This window comes from Delphinapterus leucas, chromosome 14 (genome assembly GCF_059928025.1).
Source record: "Delphinapterus leucas isolate spDelLeu-1000000601 "Yukka" chromosome 14, BTC_Dleu_Yukka2, whole genome shotgun sequence".
Classification (NCBI taxonomy): domain Eukaryota; kingdom Metazoa; phylum Chordata; class Mammalia; order Artiodactyla; family Monodontidae; genus Delphinapterus; species Delphinapterus leucas.
The window spans coordinates 23,928,727-23,947,613 of record NC_143142.1 but is presented as its reverse complement, the minus strand read 5'-3'; the positions used below and the strand labels follow the sequence as shown (position 1 = coordinate 23,947,613).

Here is an 18,887-nt window from a genome sequence, read left to right as displayed (position 1 = left end):
ACAAGACATTTGGAAATGACCTCCAACAAAAAAGAATGAAACCAAAATATGGGACTTCCCTGGTGGTCCAATGGTTAAGACGCTCCGCTTCAAATGCAGGGGGAATGGGTTTGATCCCTGGTTGGGGAACTAAGATCCCGCATGCCACGTAGTGCAGCCAAAAATTTTTTTATAAAAAGAAAAAAAAAGAAAGAATGAAACCAAAACAAAGGAATCCTGAGGAAGCGCCACTACTTGTGATGTATTCCTGCCAAAAACTTGAAACTAAATATCATCAAGCGTCATCTAGAACTAAGTACCATCTTACAAAAAATACAAGGGACAAATAAAAATGACTTTAAAATCAGCAAAATCAATGATGTAGGAAACTTTACAGGACAAACGACTCAGTTCTTTCAATAAACTGCTAAGGAAAGATAGGAAAACTTATACATTAAAAGAGACTTAAGATGCTTATTGGGACTTCCCTGGTGGCGCAGTGGTTAAGAATCTGCCTGCCAATGCAGGGAACACGGGTTCAATCCCTGGTCCAAGAAGATCCCACATGCCGCGGAGCAACTAAGCCTGCGAGCCACAACTACTGAGCCTGCGCTCTAGAGCCCGTGAGCCACAACTACTGAGCCTGCGTGCCTAAAGACCATGCTCCACAACAAGAGAAGCCACCTCTTGCTGCAACAACAGAAAAGCCCATGTGCAGCAACGAAGACCCAATGCAGCCAAAAAAATAATAATAATTTTAAAAAATAAAAATTAAGAAAATTATAATTAAAAAATTATTTTTAAAAGGATGCTTATCGGGCTTCCCTGGCGGCACAGTGGTTGAGAGTCCTCCTGCCAATGCAGGGGACACGGGTTCATGCCCTGGTCCGGGAAGATCCCACATGCCGCGGAGCGGCTGGGCCTGTGAGCCATGGCCACTGAGCCTGCGCGTCCGGAGACTGTGCTCTGCAACAGGAGAGGCCACAACAGTGAGAGGCCCGCATACCGCAAAAAAAAAAAAAAAAGGATGCTTATCGACCAAATGTAATGCATGGACTTTGATTCTGGATCTTGGTTTTAACAAACTACAACTGTCAAACAAAAAATATGAAACAATGAGGGAAATTTAAACTTAATGTTTTAATGAGTTATTAAAGAATTATCATTTTTTTTGCTGTGATAGTGGTGTTGGTTCTTTTAAAAGGATACTGTGTCTTTTACCGAATACGGATAACAATTTACAGATAAAATATAAATTTAAGCACCAAAATAATTAAGGACAGTAATAAATTATAACACATTAAACAAAATGGGAATCCATGAGTCCAATCTGACAATAAGAGATGAACAGATAGTTAGATAAATGGGGTAGAAAGGAGGGCTTATCCATACACAAAATGCCCAGAGACAAATGTGGAGGGAGTTGTAGAGTTGGATAACCCCCATCTTATGACAATCATGGAGAAAATGATTTAAAAAAAAAAAAAAAGCTAAAAAGTGGTAAATGTGAATAAAGGTATATGGGGGTTCTCTGTATTATTTTTGCAACTTCTCTGAAGACTGAGATGATTTCAAAATAAAAAACAAAGCAAAAATAATACAGTGGCAGAGATATAAATGAAAGAAGATAGGTCATGAGTTAATTTTTGAAGATGGGTGATGGGTACATACTATACACGGTTGAAATTCTTCATAATAAAATTTTTTAAAATTCTGGAGTAAACAAAGACAATATGGGAAAGAAAAGAAAAAACCACCAACAACAAAAAAGAAAACCCTATGATTAATATCCTCAGTGAGATAAGAGAACATATTATATACACATAGAATAAAATAAGGGTATTATTTAAAAGAAAACAAAAAGAGAACAAGAAAGATATAGGAGAATCAAAACGTTAGAAGGTGGCTAATATGTCCCAGAAATAGGAAGAGGGGGGAAAATGACAAAAGGAAATAAAGTTAGAAAATCAAAGGCTCAATCCAGGGGATCAGATATATAACTAGCAGGAATTCCAGAGAGATATGAGAGAACGAAAGAGGAAGAAATTATCAAAGAAATAAGAATTGTCTCAAAACTGAAAGATGTAAATCCTCAGATGAGAGGTCCTGAACCAAGGCCAAATGTCAGGGTAGATCAAACACTTTTTCCAACATGCAAGGAGAAAAGGCTTAAGATAATGCCTTTATTGAGAAGATACAGGAAAACTGGACATTATCAAAATTAAACATTGGTGGGACTTCCCTGGTGGTCCAGTGGGTAAGACTGCACTCCCAATGCAGGAGGCCCGGGGTTCGATCCCTCGTCGGGGAACTAGATCCCGCATGCATGCCACAACTAAGAAGTCCACGTGCCACAACTAAAGATCCGTGTGCCGCAACTAAGACCCAGAGCAGCCAAAATTAAATAAATAAATTTTGTTTTTATTAAACATTCGTGCTTCAAAGGACATCATCAGGAAAGTGAAAAGAAAAAAAAAGAAAGTGAAAAGATAACTCAATGAATGGGAAAAATATTTGCATATTTGCTAAGGAACTTGTATCTAGAGTATATTTTTTAAATTCCTATAACTCAATAATAAAGACAATTAACCAAATTTAAAAATGGACAAAGGATGTGACTAGATATTTCTCCAGAGAAGATATATAATCAGCCAATTAGAACATTGAGATGCTCAACATCATTAGCCATCAGGGAAATAAAAATCAAATCACAATGAGGTACCCATCAGAATGGCCATAATCAAAAAGACAGAAGGATAATAATAAGTATTGGTGAAGATGTAGAGAAACTGAAACCCTCCTACACTGCTGGTAGTAATGTAAAATGGTGCAGCCACTTTGGAAAACAACCTGGCAGTTACTAAAAAGACAAATACAGAGTTACCATTTGATCCAGCAATCCCACTCTTGGTATATATCTAAGAGAACTGAAACCGTATGTCTATACAAAAACTTGTACATGAATATTCGTAGCAGCATTATTCGTAATAGCCAAAAAGTAGAAGCCCAAATGCCCACCAACTAAAGGATGGATAAACAAAATATGGTGTATCCACACAATGGAATATTACTCAGCCATAGAAAGAAATGCAGTACTGTTACATGCTAAAACATGGATGAGCCTGGAAAACATTATGTTAAGTGAAAGACGCCAATAACAAAGGACCACGTATTGTATGATCCCATTTATATGAAATGCTCAGAACAGGAAAATCTATAGAGTCTGTAAGTAAAATGGTGGTTGCCTACAGCTGGGAGGATTGAAGGGAAACAGTGAAGTGACTTACTAATAGGTAAGGGTTTCTTTTTTGGGTAATTAAAATGTTCTAAAATTGATTAAGGTTATGGTTGGATAACTGGAAATATACTAAAAACAACTGAACACTTTAAATGTGTGAACTGTATGGTATGTGAATTATATCGCAATAAAGCTATTAAAAAAAGAAGAGGAGGAAGAAGTACTAAAAGTAGTAGTATTACAGGAAAATGTGCTCCAAAAACCAAGGAAATAAATCAAGAAAAAAAAACAAAAAAAACCAGGGATCTGGGAACAGTGAATCTAACACAAAAGAATAGTAAAAAGAAACAAATTCCAGGACAGATGTCAAAGTAAGTCTCTGGATTAGAACTGGGAACGGCGGGCACAGAGCCACCAGAACAGATTAGAGCAGAAGAGGAAAGTCTCCAGGAAAGAAATGGAACTGATGGTTTTGAGAGTATGCAAAAAATTACTGACAGGTCTATGAGAAATACTGAAGCATTCAGAAAAAAACATTAGTGATCTGTGCATGGAACACTAGGAAAATAAGACAATTATTAATTCTCAGAAAAAATGACGGGATGTAAGAGAAAGGAAGAGTTGCAGTTAGTCTACTCGGTTCAGCAGTGAATATCTGTTATATAATGTAAACACTGACTATTAACAACAAATTACCACATAACCACGTTGGTAAGATGAGGGAAGAAAACCTGTGCATCTCCCATGAATGGTCAACACTTAAAGTGTAAACCTAACAAATCAAGAAATATCACCTATAAGGTTATTTACTTCCAATTTACAAATAACATCAGGAGGAACAGAATGGAAATTGGAATTAGAGCCTGGAGACTATTTTCTAATTTAAGGTTTTAATATTAATTTTTAAATACACATGTGAATTCGAAAAATGTAAAAGTATCTTAAAGAAGTTTCTACGGTATTCTGCAGCTCCTAACAATAACTGAGAAATGAATGATCTTACTAAAGAAAAGCAAGAAAATACCCCAATTTATATACTAGGTCGCAGAATAAGCTTCAACTACTTCTTCCAGGAAGCCTTCCATGACACCTCCAAGTCTCATATTTCCATGGCACTTAGGCGGGTACCATGCCACCTAGAGTGTATAGATTAGATTCAAAATAGCATTCATGGAGCTGGTACTCTGTGCCAGGCACAGTACTAAACAGTTTTCATTAATTATCTGCTTTAATACAACCACCCCAACAGGTGGTAACCATCTTTATTTTAAAGAAGAAGTGCCTCAGGTCACCAGCTAAGTAGGACAGCTGGGGCTGGTACTCAGGGCCCTAACACGATTCAGTCAACGAATAACAAATCTTTACTATAATCCAGAGATTAACAATAAATATGAACGGCCTCCCATCAAATAAAAACGGAGCACTAATCTCCCGCTGCGGGTGTTTGCCCAATTGGCCCTCGGGGCTCAGGTGTGGCCCCTACAGTCTGAAAACCCTCGCCCGTCGCTCGGCCACGCAGCAGGGATACAGAAACCCCGAATTCGGATACGCGCACGCTAACAAGCCTTGCACTGACGCGGCACCAGCACCCGCCTGCGGCGCCCCAGACGCGCAGGAGGTCGTCGGGCGAGGAACGTGGGCCCCGGGAGCCGTCCTGCGCGCCTTTTCCACCTCTCCTCCATTCTCGGACCTCAGCCCCATGGGGAGGTAGCCTCACCTGCACTTCTAGAGGAGGAGGAAACGGACGCTCCCACAGGGCAGTCACCGGCCAGGCTCGGAGGGAAGTGCGCTCGTCGCTGGGCTCCGGCCGGAGAGGCCGAGCACTCCCGCCTCACGCTTCAGAGAAATCCCGGCAGACGTGGTCTAGCCTCCTCAAGCCCGCGCGGCCTACGCCAGCCTCCGCGCTTTCCCGCCCCTTAGGACGCAGATCTTGCGCCGGCCCCGCCCCCGTCTCCACGGCGACGAGGCGTGCGTGAGGGACGCCCAGCCCAAGATCCGGGAGTTAGCCGAGCCTCAGGGCAGCAGGCGACTCACCTACCCGTGGCCGCTTTAGAGCCCCAGCAATGCGAGTTGGCCCTGAGGTGTGTGGATAGACGCGCTGTCAGGGCGGCTCCGCGGAGCGCTCTCTGCCCCCGTGGCCTACTCGCTTCTTTCACAGCTCAGCCTCCCACTGCTACTCTTAGATACGAGGAGTGGGAGCTGTCTTGAAGCGGATTCCCGAGTTACGCTTCGCGTGGCAAGCACCAGGGACGAGGCTCCCGTGTAGAGGCCAGCGCGGACCGAGGCCCTCCTTCCCCCACCTCCCGGCTCCCGCGTGAGCCTCTCTGGCTCTCGATGGTTTCCGGGGAACGCAAGCCGGTCCCCGGGGCCTGGGGCGCGCGCATTCGTAGACTGGGAGGTCGTCAATCTTGACCGCGCGGGTGAGGGCTGCGCCACCGGCGAATTAAGATTATCCCAGGTTGATGGCGTCTCTTAACCATTACTTTTAAAATGTAATTAACAAGCATTGTTAGTAAATAGTCATTAATTTAAAAGATGATCAGAGTGGGCCCAAATTTTAAAAAGTGGGCATGGGTAGGTAGGGCATTTTTTTTTAAATTAACGAATAGTTGATTTACAATGCTGTTAGTTTCAGGTATACAGAAAAGTGATTCAGTTTTATGTATATATATACACACTATTCTTTTTCAGATTATTTTTCATTGTAAGTTATTAAGGTAGGGCATTTTTATATCCTTTTCTCCTGTGCTTCGTAAAGCATCATTTGAAAGCATTTGATATTTCTGGTGGAGAGCGCAAAACAAAGGCTAGCATTATGCATTTAAATGCCTGAAAGATTTTACGTTAAAAACATGAAGGAAAAAAAACTTGTTGGGTGCCTTGGTATTAGAATCACAGGTAATTTGCATTTTTGCTCTTTTTTTTAACCTATGTTAATTTTTGTAATTAAAAGTGTTTAAAAGAAGTTCCATTTTAGCGGGACACGGGAACCAATCTTTAATCTGAAGTTATGTGGCAAAGTAGTTTTTAAATAATTTAGTTACTTTCAAACTCCTGATTAACACTGTAACTAATATTTACTTACTGTAATGTTACTCTTATGAGTACTTTATTAAATTACATTTATATAAATTATGACAATACAGGATGAAAAATCAGTAAGCATGCTTTCTAAATGATTTGCTGATACTTTGTCATGTGCATTTACGACCATCAGCTTTGACTAATTTAGGAAGGAATTAAAGGCATTTGCATTATAATGAAAATAATTAGTCCCATTGGGTAAGATTAGATAACAATATAGAATAACAATAGCTAGTGCAGCAGCGCTTGGTGATGTCAGACTCTTTTAACTACTTTGCATATATAAAATCAAAGATGTAAAGTGCCAGAAAGGGTTTAGGCTCAGCAAATAATTTGCTCTATGGTCTTACAGAAGTTTCTTAATAATTTCTTTGTAGTCGTTGAATACATGATGCCACAACTGTGAAACTGTTCAAATCCTATTTTCTTGGAAGTAGGGATTACCCTTGGAGAAAGAAAAGCTGAGTAGGAAAAAGCTCATTTAGAAATGTGGAGAGCAGTGGAGGTCTGAGTTGAGGCTGCTCAAAATTTTTAGGTTTCTGATTTCTATTTGCTTCTCTGCTGTTCTTGGACTGTTAATTTCCCCAACTGACTGAAAGTTGGGAGTCTCTTTATGCCAAATATTTGAAACAAGAATTTGAACCTAAACCAAGATCTTACAAATATTTAGTAAAGAAGTAGAATCTTTTTTCTCTTACTCTCTCAAAGGGGTTCCTATACTGATATTTGAAAATTCATTTTCATTGCAAAAGGGGGCATTTAGAATTACAAATTATCATTCCTGCCAAAGAGAATAACATTCAAAACCAACAATGAAACAAGGATTTGCAAGCGTCTAGCTTTTACATGACACAGGTGAAAGAAGTTCACAGATGCCCTCCCTTAGTAAATGATTACCTTTATTCCTAGGTAATAATTGTCTTCTCCTTTAATAAGGACAGATTAAGGCTTTGAGAGGTAAGAAGTGAGTTGAGAACATGGTTCTACAAGACATTAAAGAAGAGCCTGGGGGAAGAGTACATCCTCCATAGGATAGACCAGAAGACCCAGGAAATGAGCTTCAGGCCAGGCCTTTATGATAATACCTACAATGCCTTGAGCACATTTCATATATGGCTGGTGGTAATTAAAAAATATGCCCACAAATTCTGTGACACTCTTCCCGTATAAAGGTGTAGTCTAAGTCCTCTTCCCTTGAATATAGGCCAGCCTTAGCGATGCCTATCTAAGGAACAGCATGTGCCATAAGAGACAGTGACTTCAAGGCTAGGCTGTACAATTGTCTGGCCCTCTCCTAATTGGACACTTGCCTGGGAATCTAGCCACCATGTTATGAGGGAGCTTACACCACAGAGAGACCAGGTTTAAGTGTTCCAGCAGTAGCTCCATTGGTTCCAGCTGACAGCCACCAACAACCACCAAACATGTGAGTGAGCCATTAGATGTTCCTAGCACACAGCCTTCCAGCTGATGTTGAAGGGAGCAGAGACCAGCTGTCCCAGTTAGGACCACCCCAAATTACAGATTTGGTGCAAAATAAATGTTGGGTTAAGCCACTGAATTTGGGGATAGTTTGTTACACAGCAAAAGATAACCAGAACAGTGGTTTTAATGTTATCTCTTTAAAGCCTGAAAATTAGGTACTACTATCTCTTTTTGCGGTACGCGGGCCCCTCACTGTTGTGGCCTCTCCCGTTGTGGAGCACAGGCTCCGGACGCGCAGGCTCAGCGGCCATGGCTCACGGGCCTAGCCGCTCTGCGGCATGTGGGATCTTCCCGGACTGGGGCACGAACCCGTGTCCTCTGCATCGACAGGCGGACTCTCAACCACTGCGTCACTAGGGAAGCCCTGCTATCTCTCTTTCATAGATGAGTAAACAAGTTCAAAAAAGTGAAGTGACTGGCTCCGGTTTCACACTGAGTGGCAGAGCCAGAATTTAAGAGCTTCAAAAAAATAGGCCTTCTCCACTTCCCCACAGTGGCTTGCAGAGAGAGGATAGTTGTGAGAAACTCATTTTATTCATCATTACAGACGAAAAGAAAAATTTTCATAATTGTTTTGTCCGTTGCCAATACACAAGGACGGGCACTTAGTGCGCAATCACTGCCCAATCGGCTGATTTCACAAGTGAAGCTCAAAGAAAGTAGGCCCCTTCAAAGAAATGTAGACTTCGCTATACTTTGGCGAGAAAAATTACATTTCCCTCCAAAGCCGTGTATCATTCCACTGTCCCACGGGGCAGAAACCGGCTCACACGTGATCTCCGTCAAACCTTTCCTCCCCGCATGGCAATTACTCTCATTTGTTCACAGAGGAGGAAAATTATATGTGCGTCTGTGTGGCCGTCAGCTGGTCTCAGCACTACATACTAACCGCCTGACATTCGCAGTTTCATCTTTCACCCAAACGCACTTGCACTTCTTCCCGTGCAGGCTATGGGGCGGGAAAGAACACTTCAATGAATTTGTCAGTCGCCTGTAGCTCATTCAAAAGCAACCGTGGCAAGTTTGCTTATTAATGCAGCAACGCGTAATCTCGCTTATTCCTCATACACGTAGAGGCCATTTTAATAAGAGCGAAACTCAGAAGTCAGAACTTTGCCCAAGATTACACCACCAGTAAAAAAAAGAGCCAAGGTTCGAACCCCAACCGGAAGGCGCACAGCCCTCAAGTTCGCCTAACTCAAGATTCCCGCTGCCGAAGCCCCAGGGTTCTCCGCCGACGCGAACCGTGCAAACGCAGCGGCCGACCCACTGCCCGACCACGGTCACCCTCCCTGGAGAGCCGCCGGGCGGGGGTCGCAGGCTTCAAGCTCGGCCCCGCCCCGAAGCGCACGTGGGACTGGGCGTCCTCCCCAGGGCTGCCCACGACGACCGCCTGAGCACACCTGGGAGGGTTTCCGCGGCCCCCGGCCAGGCCTCCTCCCCCTGCCGTCATCCCCTCCCGGCCTCCGCCTCCCCGCCGCCGTGCGTACGCAGGGGCCGGCGCCCAGGGAGCGCGCCGCGATGTTTCCTTTTTCCGGCCGGCACCGCCGCGGACACCTCACATCCGGGCGCGCGTCGGCGAAGGCTGCGCTGGGGCCCGGGTGCGTGGAGAGAGATATTAAGGGGGAGGGGGCTGGGGAGGAGGGGCGGAGGGCTGGGCTGCGGTTACGGCGGCTGAAGGGAGACAATCCGAGCGGGTTGGGGGGGGCGAGAGCGAAGGCCGCGCGGAGCAGCCCTCGGACCGGCGCGGGCGACGGGCAGGGGAGCGGCGGCCGAGGCACCGAGTAAGGGCTGGGTGGCGGTGGGGGCGCCGGGATTCGGGGCGCCGCGCGCCTGGGCCCGCGGGAAGAGAAGGGGCGCGGGTGCGTTGCGCCCAGGATCGCGGGCGTGAGCGCCGGGGCGCGCGCGGGGGCCGGGCCGGGGCGCGGGGCCAGCGGGGCGGCCGGCTGGCAGCGGGCGGGCTGGCGGGGCCCGAGCCGCCGGGCCGGATGGCGGCGGGCCTGTACCGGCTCCAGCTCGGAGTGCTTGGGCCGGGGGATTCGGCCTCCCCGCTTCCTCCGGCCCACCTCCCCTCCGTGAGTACTGTCCCCGCCCATTCTCCAAAGGAGGCCGCTGTGTCGGGGCCTGCGCGAGAGGCCGGGGGTTGGGGTCTCGGCCAGGGGAAGCTGAGCTTTGGAGCTGAAGCCTGCGCTCGCCCCTTCCTTGCCAGGGGCTCCCCTGACATGTCCACAGGTGTGGCTGGCCTAGTGAGGGGCGCTCTGGCCCCGTCCCCAGTCCCTGGCCTCCGGTAACAAGGGGCAGCTGGCGCCGTCCATTGGCAAGTGACAGGCACTTTACCACTGCCCGACTTCCCGGATCCCCAGCTCCAGCCAGTCTCCTACCTGCCCCCACTCCGAGAAACTTCCACACTACTGCCTGAACGGCCCTCACGGGTGGCAGCGACTAATGTTGGTTTCTTTTTGTATTAAAACTGCTTAAAGGGTGGACCCTGATTTGGGCATGTTGCACCTTATCCTGTGATGCTTAGCTCTTTGATAGAAGAGGTATCTAAGTACCAGTGTTTCTGTTTCCAAGTGGGTTCTGGTTTATAGCGTAATTGTTGGGTGAGGGTTTTCTAAAGGTAGTCAGTCTAAGAGATATGAATTTCCGTTTCTTAAACAGTCAGGACTTCTGAAAATTTATTGTTGTCAGTGACAGTTTTGTGCTGATTTCTTCCAGGTGCAAAGAACTGTAGACCAAGGAGCCATGGATAGAAGTGTGGGTGAAACAGAAAATGGAGATGCCTTCCTTGACCTGAAGAAGCAACTGGCCTCCAAATCCCCGCATCGCTATACAAAAGTAGGCTTTGTGGGCTTCCCTGGTGGCGCAGTGGTTGGGAGTCCGCCTGCCGATGCTAGGGTCGCGGGTTCGTGCCCCAGTCTGGGAGGATCCCACGTGCCGCGGGGTGGCTGGGCCCGTGAGCCATGGCCGCTGAGCCTGCGCGTCCGGAGCCTGTGCTCCGCAGGCCCGCGTACCGCAAAAAAAAAAAAAAAAAAAGTAGGCTTTGTTATTAATGAAATAGTGTTTCTTTATAGGTGAGGAGATTAGTAACATTGTGTAGGAATTTCATTAGTATTATTTAAAGTGGTAGTCTCATTCTGTCACTATGTGAACTAAATATTAACTAGATTTAGTAAAGCATTGCTTTGAACTTTTTTCTGCAGTGTGAATACCCAGAGTTTAAACTAGAATTTGCCCCTAAGTAGCCTTCAGGTGAAGGGAATATTGGCTTGATATTCCCTGTGTGAATTTGTGGATCAGTATACGTTGGCAGACAAATTCTGTAACAGCTGTGTAATTGGTGTGTTATTGACTTACATTCCATAGAGTAGGGATTTCGGCTCTGGGATGCCTCACAGAAATCAGTGTCCTCTGTATTGATGTTTCCTTGAGAGGCGAACTCCCCACAGGAATACTCTGGTGTGCTTGCCTAGGGTAACCAGATTTTTTAATTCTTTTTTTTTTTTTTTTTTTTACTTCCTGTTGTAAAATGCATATGGACTCAACAAAAGTTAAGACTTCAAGCTAAAAACTTGTGGTGATTTAAAACTCCTCCAGATATCTCCTCTTTAAGGGGAGTGGGGGAGGAGGAATCACCTCAAGTTTGTATATTTATTGAAGCTATTGTTTCACTGTCCTGTGGGCTACTGAACATTTCTGAAGAGGTTGACCGGAGCAGTGAATTCTTTCCTAGTGCACTGAACTGTGTTGAGCTGGAGTACATAAAATGTGCATGGGACTGTTGACGGGAAGGGTTGTGTCCTAGTTGGGCCCATATCTGTTACTTCCCTGGTGTGAACCCCATCAAGGATTCTAACGTGGTTATCATCCCTGGCTTCCCAGGATACTGATTGGTTAGTATTTTAAACTCGGGCTTTGTTTGTGTACTGATGCTACTACTCTTAACTACTTGATAAACTATTCGATGCTGTCGGAGTAATATTCATTTTTAGCATTAAAAAAAAACTTGAGGAAAAGAGTGTTTTCAGGTGTAAAAGAGTTTTGGTTAATTGCTGTATTAATACAATCTGTTTTGGCATGACAGAATGTGAGTTGATAGAAAGCACTTTACTTCTTCATTCAGATTTGGTCTTCCCAAATATAGTTTCTCTCAAACCTGAGAGTGCTTGTATAGTATTTCACAACTTAAATTCATTACCTAAAATGTTGACAGGTGAAATCTGAATGGAGAAAAGCTTATTAAATGAAGGGAAAGTGATTTAAACTGCTCTTATTGATATAAGGTCATGTGAATTCAGGTCTCCCAGCAGTTTTTGAATAAAAGTTCTGACTGGTACTTTATGTGTAGAGTCCAAGCATAGAGGCTTTTGAATCACTGTCACGCACTCATCAGAGGGTAGTATGTATATTTCATCTTTAATGTATATGCATCTTTATGCATAAGTCATTTTTAGGAAGATATTATTAGTCTTTCTTAGTGTAGAACTTATATATGTCTACAGTAAAGACTGAGAAGCTCAATATTGCCCATTTTTGACAATCCAACCTCAGAATTCTGCCATGCTTAGATAAATGTGCCTTAAAGAAATTTTTAGGTTGACAGTTAAGTTTACATTCAATGGTCTTCTCTCCCCAGTTTAGTTAGAAATAGTTTTACTTTCCACTTCATTCAAGAGTACTTAATGGCAATTTTAGGGTCATGTTTAGGCAGTGTTGGGGTATTAGGGTAGTGCTTTCATATATATGTTTCTCAACACTCTGGTAATTTTATGTGGGATTTGAGGCAAACTAAGCCTTTTTCCTTTTGAAGGAAGTTTGAAACAGTCCTATGTTCTGAGCACTATAATAAATCTTTTGGTTCCACAACTGGAATAATATTTGAACCATCGTACTCCCTATTTACATATTGGGATCAAACTATTGGAATAAATAAAAAAAAACATTTAGTAATGTTTCTGCCACTTCAGGTTCACAAGCTAGAAAGTTTAGAAGCAGTAGAAGGAAACTGTCCTCAGTGATTTTTGTAAGTGATGTCTTTTCTGAAAACTTTTGTAATTGAGGGATTTGTAATTAACTACAGGGTCAAAAAAACACTGGCCAGATGAGAGGGTTTCTTAAGCTTTGACCCTTCTCCACTTAGTAGTATTCAGTTGTTTTATGGGATAACGTGAATAGTCTGTTCAGAATTCGAGGTTTTTTCCCTATGAAGGTGGAGGAGTTCAGATGTTTGGCGAGTGCTTTTCAAGGTAACAGACCAGAGTTTCCTGTGTGGTAGGACATCCTTTAGTCCAGCTAGCTTCTCAAACCTTAATGTGTCTGGGGATCAGCTGTGAACCTTGGTAAAGTGTGAATTCTGATTGTTAGGGCAGGGGTGGACTTGAAAATGTGGCCTCTTAACCAGCTCCCAGGTGGTGCCCATTCTGCTGGTCCACTGACCATGCTTTGAGTAGCAAGGCTTTAGTCTTCTGTGGAGAACTTGAAATATGGTGTTGATGTTGTCAAGCAACTCAGGTGCATAGTTACTCCCCAGGGTTCAGTTGGTGTCCATTGTGTTTCCATGAATGTCTCAGGAACTCAAGTTAGGGTCACATTGGGAATTTTCAGGCCTACTCCTAAGTCTCAGTGATTATTAATTTGGATGGTTATGAGTAGCTTTATTATATGCACCTGCTATCCTGAGGGTCTTGAGCCCTTAATTTATAAACCCACTCAGGTCCATTTTGCCAGGCCAGATTCCTAAGATCAAAAGCTATGTTTTGGTAGTATTCAAATGTGCAATTTTTCTAAAGTGATTGCATTATGTTGAAGGACTTTGGGAGGTTATAGACTGGGGTCTCATATCAAAAGTCATGGATTAAAAATGGTTTAGACAGTGGTTCTCAAAGTGTGGTCCTCAAAACTACCATTTAGTATCATCTGGTAAATTGTTAGAAATACAAAATCTCAGGCCCCATCTCAGAGGTATTGAATCAAACTCAAGGGTTAGGGCCAGCCATCACCGGCTGACTAACAAGTAATGCAGAGAATTCTGACTCAGATTCAAGTTTGAGAACCATTAGTTTAGAAAACAGGAGGTAGTGAGGCTTATTAGTGGAAAAAGCTTGGGACTCATTCAGCTTTTTCTTACCTTCATCAGTGGTCCTTGTTTACCAGTTCTTGAGATGTAGTACCTGCTCTTCTATCAGTGATACCATCTTCTGCTTGAAGTACAAAATAGAAATGCTTTGGCCTGTCCCACTATTCAGATCCATGTTTTTTTCTTCAAGCGAACAGACTGATTTTCTTAGATCACAAAGTATTACGTACTTTGTGCTTTCTCCTTTGCTCCTGTAGCTTGCCACTGACTCCTTGTTGAATGCTGTCACCTGCCAGCTGGACACGGAATAAAAGCGGAGGACACTCAGAATATTCAGCTTGATACTGACCAATGTTAACCATGCATGTTAAATCTACCAGCTGAAAAATAGGTGTTGGATTATCTGAGTTATACCTGTGTGCTCTTCATTGCCTTGACCAGTTATAAATTGGCACCGTTTTATTTGTCATTGTAGGGATCTTTAAAGGAAGCCACCCTAATTTGTGGCTGATGGGCAGTTGGTCACAGTGGTACAGCCATGTTTGTGTCTTTGTTTTGTTTTGTTTGTTTTGGCCATGCCACACAGCTTGCAGGATCTTAGTTCCCTGGCCAGGGATTGAACCCGGGCCCCAGCAGTGAAAGCACCAAGTCCTAGCCACTGGAGCACCAGAGAATTCCCTTTGCTTTAAAATCATTAAGAAAACAGACAAGCAACTGAATTGGACTGATTTGAGTAATCCTTCTAGCCTTCTTGGAGAGAATCAGTTGCAAGACTTGAAGTCAAGCCTTTGAGAATACTCTTTGATTTAAATTCTAGGTTGAAATCAGTAGTCCGATGGTCAGTTTTTGCTATACAAAGATCTCATTTGATCTTCATGGGTACTTCATACCCATACTTCATGGGTATCTCATAAACTGAGTTAAATAGTAAGCTCTAACAGGTGGCATTTCAGTGAGGCACTTAGCTATAAACTTATAAGCTAGTATAAAAATAGGGGTGCCTGTTTATATGGGGGAAGGCAGAATTGTGGTACCAAAAATCATGATACCATGTTAATGTTTCAGCTGTCCAGAAACCTGACTGGAAGTTCTTAGAGGGGGCTGGCTGGCAACACCATAGATACTGTCTTCTGACTGCTCTTTCCTACCTGTTCCGATTTTAAGTCATCTTGAAAAGTTGGGATTAAGGGCCCTTGCCCCCTTGGGTATCCTCTCCTCCTTCCTCATGGTGGGAACTTCTAGCTAGATAATGAGCCAGTAATTTCACAATTGGAACGTCTGGCATAGAAATCTGTGGTTCTAGCACCCCTTCCTAAATCTTTGGTTCAGGAAGGGGTGCTGTAAGAGGAGCTGGCCTAGGGGAAGCCTGCCCGAGGAGGTGGCAGTTCGTTCAGGGTTCCCAGCAGTCCCACTGGACTGGGACAGACCCAACACTGAGTGACAAAGCTGCTGAGAGGGGTTGGGCACCTTCCCCTGTCCTCTCAAGAGAATCACTGGAGAGGAGAGGATAAGGGGCCACTGAGCCCCACTGCCTGGTTTGGGATCCCCCACTCTTCCACCTGCTTAACCTGTGTTGCCTTCAGTCATATTCTCAACTTCTCTGACTCTCATCTTTTTTCCTCTGTAAAATGCAGATAGAATAGTATCTAACCCATAGGATTTTTGTGGGGAATAAATGAGAAAATGAATATTAAGTGCTTAGAAAAGTGGCTGCCACACAATAAGTGTTAAAAACTGCTTATGATCAGGGCTTCCCTGGTGGCGCAGTGGTTGAGAGTCCGCCTGCCGATGCAGGGGACACGGGTTCGTGCCCTGGTCTGGGAAGATCCCACATGCCGCGGAGCGGCTGGGCCCGTGAGCCATGGCCGCTGAGCCTGCGCGTCCCGGAGCCTGTGCTCCACAACGGGAGAGGCCACAACAGTGAGAGGCCCGCGTACCGCAAAAAAAAAAACTGCTTATGTTGTAATAAAGGTAGGGGGAGATACTGAAAGATAGCTTCTTTAGATACCACCTTTAGATCAAGGTGCTTATTTTCTAAATGTCACAGTAACCATCTCCATTTTAATATGAAACCAGAAAGCACTATGAAGATGTAATGCTACCACCCTAAAAATGATTTTCATAAGTTTCCTTCTGGTACTTATTTACCTGCTTACTTCATGTTTTACATTGCTTTTATCGGTTGTATAAACGCATTTAAAAGCCAAGGTTTATTTTTATTGTGTTGGCCAGATCAACAGAAAAAGCAGGGTTTCCTTTTTTTTTCCCCCCTATTCCCATTTTCTTAGCTTCACATAAATCCTTTCAATAGAAGAAAGTCTTTGCATCAAATCAGCCACCATTAGAGGCTTGGGTGAATCCAGGTGCTGAGTCCTGCTTATCAGCTCTGCAGGATCCAGTTTGCATCCTGACCTGCCTGTAAGAACTGTTCTAAACGGTGCCCCTTTAGCAACAAACCTCATGAGTGGGGGATGGTGGAAGGTATCTCAGGCACCCCGTGTGTCATTCGTTCTCCATTGCCCTGGCTGTCATCTCTGAATGCCATTACCCCATTGTGATCTATTTTTAAAAGCTTTCTAAGCCTTTCAGAAAAGTCATGTGACTCATAGATTGAAATATCAGGTCAGTCAGCAACCATCTGAGAGCCTGATGGGCCAAGCCCAATGTTAGTGGGTGTGTGGAGGGTGGGGACTAGAAGAGGAGGTCAAAGGGGGACCCAACCCAAGCGCTGCTCCAGGGACATCTGCCTTCTTTAGGAAGAGCCAGGCACACGTAGGTGAGATACTGGGGCACTTCTACGGCGCTCAGACCACTAACAGTAAAATAAAAATATCCACGGTAATCATAAAAAGTTGGGCTTTTTACTCTTGTGAATTGAATTCAGCTCACGGAGGTAAAGAACATTTCCCCTTTCATCTCCTTCTGTAAGTGACTTGTGTGAAACTCTATAATAGATTGTCATCAGAATGCATAGCTGCTTCTGCAGGGGATTTCTGCAGAAAGAAACTGTATAAGGTTTTAACCACTGTTGCTCTGGGCTTATACTCACATCATTTGCTTTCTGCTTTAATTCTGATCACTGAAAGTGGGTGTCCATATTAGTAATTCCCAAATAGACTCTTTGGGAAGACTTGACACATTTTCTTTAAGGAAGGCTGCTAAAACTAAGAAAATGTGTTTATACTTCCTTGGGTGTGGGACTCTTAGCCAATTAGCAGCTTGTTCTTGCCTGGTCAGGTTTTAGTAACCTATGCAAAAATTAAGGTCTCTGTTGATAACTCTTCTCTTGTCCAGATGATAATTTTAGTGAACTTGTTCACGATGTAAGTTTCTATGGATTGTCAGGACTCTACAAAAGGGTAATCTCACATTCCCTCCTGAAATACTCATCGGGAAGGCACACTCCCAGTTCAAAATGGGCACTTCGAAGTATTTTGCCTTTAGCCAAACTTGAAGGTTTTCTTTGAAAATATCCCAGAGGGATTCCTTTCCAGGAATAGTTGCTGTTAAGGACTCTTGAGATGGCAAGTTCAAGAAGACTTCTTTTGAGAGATTGGAGAGCAGTGGGGCCAGGGACCACAGTCATCTGCCTGTGCTAGCCACTAAGCATGGCACACAGGAAGTGTTCTGTGGACAGTTACGAAAGAGCAAACTCTGTGTTGACTTAGCTTATGGTTTCTCTCCTCCACACTTAACTGGGGGATCCTCTCAAGCTGGGATACCATCTTAAGCAACTTAAGACATTGCTGAAGGTAACAGGTTTAGTTCTCTAAACCCAATGAGGAGGATCTCATTTTTCCCTAAATGTTGGGGTGGACCTTGGGCCACATTTTGAGAAACATGATTGGTTTAAAGCACTACTTTTTAACCTCTGTGGGGTCCATTGGAGGTCTTTGGATAACCATTGGAGATGAACACTCATTGCAGAAATTGCACAAATGTGTTTTGTGTATGGTTTCCTTGATGCTGTGAAACTGGTTTAAGAAGCCCTGCTCTTAAGAACAGTACCTGTAGTTTGACCTAGACGTTTAAAGTTATTCCTAGGAGCTCTTCAATCCAAGAATTGTTTTGTTTCCCCACTTCTCAGCCTATTAATAAAGAAAATTGCTCTTCATCCTCTGTAGACAAGTGGTCTGTGTTTTGGACATTGCATTTGGTCAGAGGCATACCGTGGCACAGTCGGTGCTGCTGGCGTGGTTGATGCCTGTGTGCAACTCGCTCACTGTTCCACTTTGTGCTCTTACAGGCCTGTCAAGTTTGTACATTGAGCATTCACACCTAGAATATGCCAAGCGTATAAAGTCAACAAAGAAAACTGGAATAATATGGGAGGGAAAATTAAAACATTTTTACCAACCTGAGCCACTCTTTTGTATCCAAGAGTAGTTGGCATTTATAAATCTGTGATTAGAGCAGTAAGTCTGTAACAAGAGAAATTAAACAAAACATTAACCTCTGGTAACTAAACCTCTTAGTTTAATTTACTTAAAAAAATTTTTTTTGAGATAGAATTCACATACATAAAATTCACCCCTTTTAAAGTGTACCATTTAGTGGTTTTTAGTAAATTCACAAAGTTGTACAACCACCACTACTATCTAATCCAGAATATTTTCATCTTGGCAAACAAACTGTACCCATTAACAATCACCCCCGCCCCTTATCCCCTTCCCCCAGGCCCTGGCAACCATTAACCTACTTTCTGACTCAATGGATTTACCCATTTTGAACGTTCATATAAAGAGAATCTACGGTATGTGGCCTCTTGTGTCTGACTTCTTACACTTAACATAGTGTTTTCAAGGTTCATGTTGTACCATGTATGAGTACTTTATTCTGTTTTGTTGCTAAATATTAATTGTATAGGTTTACCACATTTTGTTTAACCATTTATCATTTGATGGACACATGGGTTGTTTAAGCTTTTTGGCTGTTGTGAATAATGCTGTGAGCATTTGTGTACAAGGTTTTTGTGTGAACATAATTTTTCATTTTTCTTTGATTTATAACTAGGAGTGGGATTGC

At 43.6% G+C, this 18,887-nt stretch overlaps 2 protein-coding genes across 14 annotated transcripts in view; one reads left to right on the top strand and one right to left on the bottom strand.

Moving 5' to 3' along the window:
- SFI1 (SFI1 centrin binding protein) overlaps nt 1-6,619 on the bottom strand; it is an 81,407-nt gene extending 74,788 nt beyond the window's left edge. For 2 of the 6 annotated variants that reach the window (XM_022551095.3, XM_022551102.3), the window contains exon 1: nt 4,935-6,617. The gene's annotated coding sequence lies outside the window, so the exon portion shown is untranslated. Of the gene's footprint in view, nt 1-4,934 lie in introns of all 6 variants that reach the window. The other 4 variants (XM_089894765.1, XM_022551103.3, XM_022551094.3 and 1 more) reach the window with 4 other exon arrangements.
- A 2,654-nt stretch (nt 6,620-9,273) lies between these two features.
- EIF4ENIF1 (eukaryotic translation initiation factor 4E nuclear import factor 1) overlaps nt 9,274-18,887 on the top strand; it is a 42,901-nt gene continuing 33,287 nt past the window's right edge. For 2 of the 8 annotated variants that reach the window (XM_022551085.3, XM_022551083.3), the window contains exons 1-2: nt 9,756-9,861; nt 10,505-10,624. In XM_022551085.3, coding sequence (XP_022406793.1) covers nt 9,775-9,861; nt 10,505-10,624 — 207 coding nt within the window. In that variant the 5' untranslated portion in view covers nt 9,756-9,774. The other 6 variants (XM_089894769.1, XM_022551084.3, XM_022551087.3 and 3 more) reach the window with 5 other exon arrangements.